We start from the raw sequence: 9365 nt of genomic DNA, 5'->3' as shown, positions 1-9365 counted from the left end.
TTCCTCTCTGGCGCGCGCGAGCGCGATCGCTTAGCGATGGAATCGAGCGAGAATCGCGCGAACTTTCTTTTTATTACGAAAAAAAAAATTTTAACTTTTTTTTTATTAAAAAAGAAAAGAAACTTAGAGTCCCCAAAAGGAATCCGGGCCATTAAGTGGACGTTCGGTTCTTTTGGAACGCCCTGTATATACCGTAAAGGTATCGAATCGATCGTATTAATGAGTATATATACGCCGTGTGTACAATGTATGTATACATTCATCTTAATCCCGTCGCTACCTATCTCGCTACTATCGAAACTACCCGGCCTGTCGCTCCTTCTCCATTTTCCTACGCACTCTCACTCCGCCCGTCTCGCTCCATTCCTGCGTCACAATGACTTTCTCGCTCCTTTCCGTTAACCGCCTATATCCGGTGGGACGCGGGGCGATACGGCGTTCGTATCGCGAACGCGACATTACTAAGGCCCTGCGCACAATAGAGAAAATATTAGGAATAGGAATAAAATATTAAATATCAGGAGGAGCAATTTGGAATTATTTTATTACTTCAAACAAGGAAAAGGAATGGATTAATTATTTCTATTTTTAATTATTTTTTTTATTTCATTATGCGTTAATCCATTCCGTTCCCTCGTTTGAAGTAAAATAATTCCAAATTGCTCCTCCTGATATTTAATATTTTATTCCTATTCCTAATATTTTCTCTATTGTGCGCAGGGCCTAAGAAGCACGTAATATATCTCGAATTTTCTTTCAAACGAGGAAATTATTCGTTTTGTTCCATTGTTTAACTGTTGACAATTATAATATATATAATTTTCGGCAAACATATCGATATTCGTTACATTACACCAAAATTTTGATATTACACATAGGACGTTTCATTCCCATCGCTTTTCCTTCTCCTTCAACCTCTGGTCTGTTTTTCCTCTTGATGACGAAATCGTATACGGAACGTACGGATCCGTGTAACGAGCTCAGCTTCGATGCGTATGTCCGGGCACGCACGGGCCGCTATGGAGACACTCGCTTCAACCTAGACCTCACTCTTCAGACCTCGATCCACTCCGCTTGTTATTGCGAATTCGCCGTTTTATGAGGCGAGCGATCTCTGTGCGCGCGTTACGAGTCCAGTCCCGAGAATCATTAATCTTCGCGCCGTAAATGAAGCGTTTTCACGCTTTAATACAAAGCGATCACAGTCCTCGCCGCTTAGGAAATTTACTTTTTGCTCCATTGAGTCAGACTTCGGTTGAGAGACAAACACGTGAATGTGTTTGTCGAATCGTGACTAGTCGTTTTCGTTGATGTGGCGTTTTTTATCTTTCGGGTTCTATATTTCATTCTCACGAGAGTTTTCGACGCGCGCGAGGGACTGTCGTTAACTGAATAATTTATTGAATATTTGTTAATTGCTTCAAAGTAATAAAGATAGAAACGAGAAGAAGCAATAAAATCTAAAAACTAAAAAACTATTTAGCATGTAAGATATCGAAATTTTCTCGAAATGTTTTTTTTTTTTTTTTAAGAATTTAGATTAATTCGTATGCTACTGAATAAAAATGTAATTATTCCACCAAGACTCCCTCTTTTTAACGTAAAATCGAGACTGAAAGGATTTTCGAAACTAAAAGGTGATAGCATGTAGAAAGCGCGTTTTATGGGCGTCTCTACATCGACGTAATAATTATGGTGAGAAAAGTTTATTGCGAAACTTTAACTGGCATAGCGCGTTTATCACGCAGTAATATACACGTGAATGTGTTTGTCGAATCGTGACTAGTCGTTTTCGTTGATGTGGCGTTTTTTATCTTTCGGGTTCTATATTTCATTCTCACGAGAGTTTTCGACGCGCGCGAGGGACCGTCGTTAACTGAATAATTTATTGAATATTTGTTAATTGCTTCAAAGTAATAAAGATAGAAACGAGAAGAAGCAATAAAATCTAAAAACTAAAAAACTATTTAGCATGTAAGATATCGAAATTTTCTCGAAATGTTTTTTTTTTTTTTTAAGAATTTAGATTAATTCGTATGCTACTGAATAAAAATGTAATTATTCCACCAAGACTCCCTCTTTTTAACGTAAAATCGAGACTGAAAGGATTTTCGAAACTAAAAGGTGATAGCATGTAGAAAGCGCGTTTTATGGGCGTCTCTACATCGACGTGTATTAATTATGGTGAGAAAAGTTTATTGCGAAACTTTAACTGGCATAGCGCGTTTATCACGCAGTAATATTTATTTCCAGCAGCAGCGGTGGCGTCTCGATTTAATGGGATATTAAGAAGAATTATGCGATAACACACGACGTATCCTTTCGCAGATACTCGAATACCGGAATACATTTAGCGTTTATTGCACAAAAACACAAGCGCTAGCAAGCAGGCGTTATAAATCAGACGCACGTGTGCATTTCGATTTGCCTAAACGATTAATATCTCGTCGATCGATACGATTTTTAGCGGCAAAATACGATTATCTCATAACTTATCTTTGCCGTTAATAGCGCCTACCGATCATTTCGTTCAAATGCAATAAATTAATTTGAATTAAGAGCGAAGTATAACGTTTATAAGAGACGCTGTATCGCGAGCTGACGGAATTCTTTTACTGCTGTTGCAGATACTGGAAGCCCAGCATCCGCAGATGCAGCCAGCATCATGGATTCCCACGTCGGACTCGACTACATCGTGGATAATCCTGATTATTGCGTCAAGCTCGCCTCAGGTAAATTATTAACAGCGTTTCCGATGCCATAATCCCGCGTATTGCGTATTAAACGTCTCGGATTGCAGCGCTGGAAACGGCGTGTCCGTCCGTGAAGAAGCGAGTCGTGGAGCTACTGTCGGCGCTGTGCGTTTATAGTCAGGATGGCAGGCAGAGAGCCATCGACACCCTTCACATATATCAGGTGACTATAATCCTGAGGTGAAATCGTATTCGCGGAGGTGCAATTTTCGTTTATTCCTCTCTCGTATCGTACTCTCTCAAACTGGATCAGTCGCTCATCAAAACAGTGATACTAGATCATTGAATATTTTACTGATCTGCAGTAAAAACTTTGCTGCTTCATCTTATGTGATTATGGCAGCATATTATATATATTTGCAAGATAATAATAAATTTAGAGTATTTCTTTTTTTATTTATTTTAGATTAATATTTTTTGTGGAGGGAAGCCTCTATACAAACATATCTAGAATGAAACGTGTAAAACTAGCATTTAGAAATTCATAATTACATATATATTATTATACTTTTTACTCTTAAGATGAATCCACAAAAAATGAGCAAGACTTGGTCAGAGATATTTCTTTAATAAAATATATTGCTCTATAAATTTATCTCATATATAATATTATAATACAAGACACATTTTCAAATGTCACTGATGATTGAAATAGCCACTGATTTGTAGTGTAATATTTTCTAACCGAAACCATCAGTGATTATTCACTGTTCTCTCGTGATAATATACTGATTCCATTTGAGAGAATGCGGTTTGTCGGCCGTTTGCCCGAACGATGAAGACATTCCCATTCGGAACGATCATCCTGAATACTCTCGCGACAAATTATACAGCATCGAAGCACGGAGCATTGTACCTGCTCGTTGTAAAATAGCCCGAGGAGCGTTGAGCTTAGGTAAAAGTCACGCGGTTCAAGGTCTTCCCCCTTCAATGAACAAAAGAAAGAACGCTGTAATATTAACTCCGTGCACACAAGTAAGAGTGAGTTGCCGTAATGTGTTCCCATTGTGTTAACCATCACGAACTCACCGCGTTGCGAAATTTATTTTTATTGCCGTGCAATTTGCATGTACATTCAAGAAACGAACGCGGATGACAGATTATCAGTCGTTCCTCTTTCATCATATCGCGTATAGTGTCGTAAAAAAAGGGGGGTTCGAGATTCGTACAGAGCTGAATAAATCGCGTTTGATCGATATAAATGGATCTATGTTGGAGCTGTGGAGACAATTTTTGATTTTGATAAGGGTTCTAATTATAGCGCAGGAGTAGTCTTTCGAAAGGTTGATGAAAAAAAAAAAAAAAAAAAAGGGGAGCTTGATCGCGAGAACGTTGACCGACGTCTTTGTTCCCGCGGCGGAGTATCCCGAGACGATGTTTCCCGGAATAGACGAGCGACGATAACGGGCGATCTTGTATTAAGATTTATATATTCGGATGCATATAGGAACGGAAGGGCGAGCGTTATCGATTGCGAGTCGTGGTCGACGAGCTGCAGAAAGCGACGGCGGAGGATTACCAGACGTCATTGCTGGCGTTTATAAATTGTTTGGTCATCTCGACGCCGGTGCTCAAGGATCGCATACGTATTCGTAACGAGTTTATCGGTGAGTGAAAGAAATCGAGACGTCTCGGCGAATGCCAGCTTCCTCAACTCTGCTCGACATAATCGCGCATCTTCTCAATAATTCTAGAGGAGATCCGAGGATTAAAATAGGATATCCTCAGGATATCCTACATGTATGTCCTGGATGCCCTTTGGACGTCCTAAGGACATCCTTGTGCTGTCTGGGAATGAAACGACACAGAATTTATTATCTCTCTTGTCTCTCTTCCTTTTCGATTTGTTTTTTTTTTTTTTTTGCGTTTAAGATGGATTTATAAGAAATAAATATTTAGAATTCGCGTTTTTACATCGTTATAGACGATTTTAATGCGCGATTTCCGTTGCAGGTCTCAAGCTCTTGCCGATCCTGAACGAGCTGCGGTGAGTACACTACGACGACTATCCAGATTCGCGGTATTTACTAATTAATTAACACTAATTAATTTAACATTGTGGAATAATAAATAATAATGAATGTGTTGAACGAAAGGAGACGCTTTATTGTACCCACACCATCTTCTTCGCACGCCGCTTAATGTTACGCGCACTCCGTGTAATTAGAGATAATTACACCAAGGATTCATGGTTCACTAACGAGGGAGGATGTCGTTGTGACGGTACCGAGTTTGAATACCGAGACACATTTGCATGCAATAATCCGAATAATATGTTCTAATAAATAAAAACAAACCGCGAATAATTTAATTTCTTGTTATATAAGTATTCCTTGAACGGCTAAAATTCATAGGTTTGAATTTGCGCACGAAAATAGAACATTATCTGTACTGTCTTATACAGAGTGTCCCAAAACTATCGGATGTAGATTATACTTTTAAGAGTAGATTATCTGGTCAATTTGATAAGGGAAATTATGTCTTCAAATAGACCATAAAATTCTTTCTTGAAAGAACATTTGATGGTTTTGGAATACTTTGTATATACGCAATTAATTTTACTAATTTTTATTTAGATAAAATAATATAATCGTTATTTCAAATTAAATCTTTTTTTTTTTAAGCGACATTTTTGATCGCATCTCTCAAGGCGATAATGTTAAACGTTTCGCGATTGTGTCGTGTATTTATCCGCTTATCAGTACACATATTGTTGAGCAAACAGTCGCTACTATTATGCTAAAAGTACACATTTGTGTACGTACAAGGCAATCATACGATATCGATCGTTCGCTTCACCATGCGAAGGATAAAATCAAATCTACAGAAAAATAAACTCGATAATATATCTCCGCACGATCAGTGCCTCTTTCTTGAAGAAATCGCTTTTGTTACGACAGTTTTTCGTATTCAAAGGGTCGAAGAAAAATATACTCATTGAATTAATTCAGCGCGTATAGGAAGACGCAATATCGAAGAGATGATGCTTTCATCGGCGGCGCCAATGAGCGAGAAATAGAATCCAGGCAATTCATGTTCCTTCTCTCTCGCTTTCTCTCTCTCTCTCTTTTCTCTCCACACCCTCTCTTTCTCTCTGTCTTCCTCTCTTTCTCTTTTTAAATAAGGGGAGATAATCTTAATTATAATGAATGGTTTAATTGATAAAATAAATAATAATGAAATTTATGTAAGTAATATAAAATATGTGTATATATGTAAATATTTGAATGAATAGGAAGAGGAGGAAGGAGATCGACGAAACGGGAAAAGGGGGAGAAATAAAAAAAGGGCTGCGAAGGGAGAGGGGGGTCGAGAGAGGACCGAATTAACTCCTCACCGACACCCCGATGCACCTGCGACCGCGTCGCCGCTCCAGCGCGATGCAGCGACGCGTAGCGTCGCCAGAAATGCATCCGCCGTCGCGACGATGCACCGGCCGGCCGGCGTCCTCCGCGTTGCATCCTCCGAATCCGTCTCGACGAGATCCGCGTGATCGAACGCCGCCGTTTATCATCCGCGTCCCGTATACGTCGTCATCTCTCTCTTCTTCATCTCTGCGTCGATGCGTTTAACGTCCATCAGCGGTAAGGAAGAAGAAAGAGAAGAGAAACGTCATTGTTCTCGATCGGCCAACGCGTCGCATAATATTTCTCGCGGTTGCACCAGACAATTGTCGTAAAGAATGTTAATTATCCTCGACGCATCATTGATGAATCGCGTCGCAATTCTGCTTCTTCGTTCGTTGTTTTTCTTGAAACCGAGATTTCTATGGTAGCAATTTTCGAGAGAAAAAAACGGAGAAAAAATTCCGCTCCAAATCGGTGTTGATTTTCGCAATTGGATGTACTCTGTCGGAATGTAAAATATTTTTATTTTGTGTACACATTTAGATATATTTTACTGCACGAGGCGCGTGAAAATCTCAAGTATTTTAAGAAGAGACGCGTCTCGGAGAATTCCTTCCGTTTTCTTTTTATTCTTCCACGCTTAACAACGCCGGCATTGCTTTCCGTGAGTCACGGCCGTGCTCTCGGCGTTCGCAGTCGTGTTCCTCTTTATCCGCTTCTGTTTTGCTCGTGGCGAAGATCGATGGCAGGATTGGACCGTCGCGGCGAGTATTTTGGTATACGCTCTATCTCGGTAGGACACGCGCTGGAAGTCTCCCAGACCGTTCTGGATGCTCGACTTATCTCTCCGTTTGAATCTTAATTGCGTCTGTCTTCCCAGTCATCTCGGTGCTCTTCAACTTTAATCACTAATTTACCGTACGCGCATGTTTCGCGTTGTTTCATCTACCGAGACCGACAAACTTTTCATTTTTTTTTTTTTTTTTCTAAAGTATTAATGCGTATAAACGTATTTATTTTTATTTCATTATAAATGTATCTGCAAATAAAAGTTGTCGCGAGTGGATCTTTATTTTAAAATTCAACACGCACGCATCTGGCGCTTTGTATATTCCGATCTATTTATTGGATCCGAGGATCTCTTGATGTGCCGAGATCTCGCGCGCTTCGACGAAACCGTCGACTATTTCCGTGCGCTTTGAGATGGCAAAATCGTCCACAGAACGCGTCTAAACTATTCGAACGCTTCGCGACTCGCAGAGGGATTCTCTATAGATTTGTGATTTGTGATCTCTTCTGACAATGAGATGTGACAGTGCTTTTTCCACCTATAAAATCTGACGCTTATATGATATTTTTATCGCGGCAACTTATCGACTTGTTTTGGCAGAGTAAATACTTAAAAACTTTGTCTAAAATTTCCAAATCTCCTTATAAACATTAAATTTGAATACTTATTAACGCGCGTGGAAGCATGAAAATGTTTCTCGAAAAGGAGGAAGAGAAAATTTACGGAAATAGAAACCGAATCTCTAAAGAAAGCTCGCGGTCGAGCGTGCCGGAAATAGAGCGGACAACGTGTGTTGTCGGCTTGAAATATCCTCGGATCAGGAAAGTGGCGATTGTTCTTGCAGGAAGAGCCACGCGCCGGACGTGAGGGTGCAGCTGAACGCCTTCGAAGATCAACGGGAGACGGACGAGGAGCTCGCCAATCACGGACCGCCCGGGATCGATCTCTCCTCTCACGTGGACGTCTTTTACGCCATCCTCGGCCAAGTGAGCGACTTTCGGCATTCTTAATACACTTCCCCACGTCTACCACTATTTTTAACAAGTTTTTTCTTCGACGAATCTTTGCGAAAGATTTCGATTTTTGAACAATTTTTATTTCGAAATCTTGAAAGTGACGTAAATCGCGCGCAATTTATACTTCCTGTCTGTCTCATTAAAATATGGGCATCGTGTCAAATTGTTAATTATTCGTAATTATAAATTTCCAATCGATCAATCGCCAGCTAAAAGTTCGAAGCGCCGATCGAGACTGCTAGCGAGCGTCGTTAAGTGAGACGTCTGACAAAACGCAGTATACTCTCAGGTTGCAGACACTCCGCAGGAGATACCCTTTCTGAGTGTCCTGCAGCATCTGTTGCGATTGGATCCGAAAGACGCCGCCAGTGATCTGGCGTGGGACACCGCCGAAACCCTGGTGCATCGAGCCACGTTGCTTGAGAGTCGCGAGGATGCCACCAAATTGCTGAGATCGCCCAGTCTTCAAGTGAGTTCTTCGTGTTTCATTTATGTTTCGTTTCGCGGAAATAAATAAAAATAAATTGAAATCGAAAAACCCGCGAAGAAAGCGTCGCGTCGTTTCGCTTACGCAATTTTTGTTGTCTTCTCTTCTCTAATCTCGCTCCTGGACATTATTAGACAGGAACGATCGCGTGGTTTCCTTTCACGTAAAAGTCGCGATGACAAATATATTGATTCTATCCGTTACGTGACTTTCGCCGATTACGCAATCGTGAAGAGATCCCCGGTGTGGCGTCTCTACGTTACATCAGATCGTTTAAATTTCGCGATCATCTCGCGGGTACCGTCATCAATGTCAACCGCGCTAACGCGAACTAATATAACGCAACGCGTATGTGTGTGTGAGATACTCGTCGTGTACTTTTACTTTCTGACCGTACTTGACCGAAAGACGCGAGTCCATAAAAGAAGAAACTCGTACCACGCCTCATGTCGATGAATCACGAAGCGTGCATTCGCGTACGTAAATGCGTTTCTTCCGTAAAGATTTTGCAAAAAATAAGATTTGCTATAAAATTTCATTTGCGAAATTTCTCGTCAACCCTTTTACAAATAGCAATTCAATTAGAATACAATAATTAATTGTACACAACAGATATATTCTCACCGTATGAGAGAGAGATGTTATGCATCCTGTTCTTGCACGAAAACATAATCTCTTAAAAAATATATTATCTATAAATAAAGATAAATACAAAATATAACCAACGATTGATATCTACACCGGTTTGAATCGACATTTTTCTTCTATTTTCAAGCTTAATGTTCAATCTACTTTAATATTTTAGGTAATTAAATTAGCCTTTTTATTTAATTTATAGTTTTGTTAAAAGCTCCTCTTCTGAATCTCTAACTGAGAAACTGTTCAGTTACTGCCTATCTATGATACAAAGTATTAGAAGCTTAAAAAAAATTCATTATAATGTATATAAAATATCAATTAATAAATATATAA

At 39.9% G+C, this 9365-nt stretch overlaps 1 protein-coding gene across 1 annotated transcript in view; it reads left to right on the top strand.

Annotated features, from left to right (window-relative positions):
- LOC115239871 overlaps window positions 1-9365 on the top strand; it is a 25303-nt gene that overhangs the window by 8306 nt on the left and 7632 nt on the right. Inside the window, exons 2-7 of the mRNA XM_029814663.1 lie at window positions 2628-2732; window positions 2801-2916; window positions 4201-4360; window positions 4707-4740; window positions 7735-7876; window positions 8196-8375. Of these exons, the coding sequence (XP_029670523.1) occupies window positions 2666-2732; window positions 2801-2916; window positions 4201-4360; window positions 4707-4740; window positions 7735-7876; window positions 8196-8375 (699 nt within the window). The 5' untranslated portion in view covers window positions 2628-2665. The remainder of the gene's footprint in view (window positions 1-2627; window positions 2733-2800; window positions 2917-4200; window positions 4361-4706; window positions 4741-7734; window positions 7877-8195; window positions 8376-9365) is intronic.

This window comes from Formica exsecta, unplaced genomic scaffold, assembly GCF_003651465.1.
Source record: "Formica exsecta isolate Colony F162 unplaced genomic scaffold, ASM365146v1 scaffold4, whole genome shotgun sequence".
NCBI lineage: Eukaryota > Metazoa > Arthropoda > Insecta > Hymenoptera > Formicidae > Formica > Formica exsecta.
The sequence above is the reverse complement of the archived record's forward strand: the minus strand, read 5'-3'. Positions and strand labels throughout refer to the sequence as shown.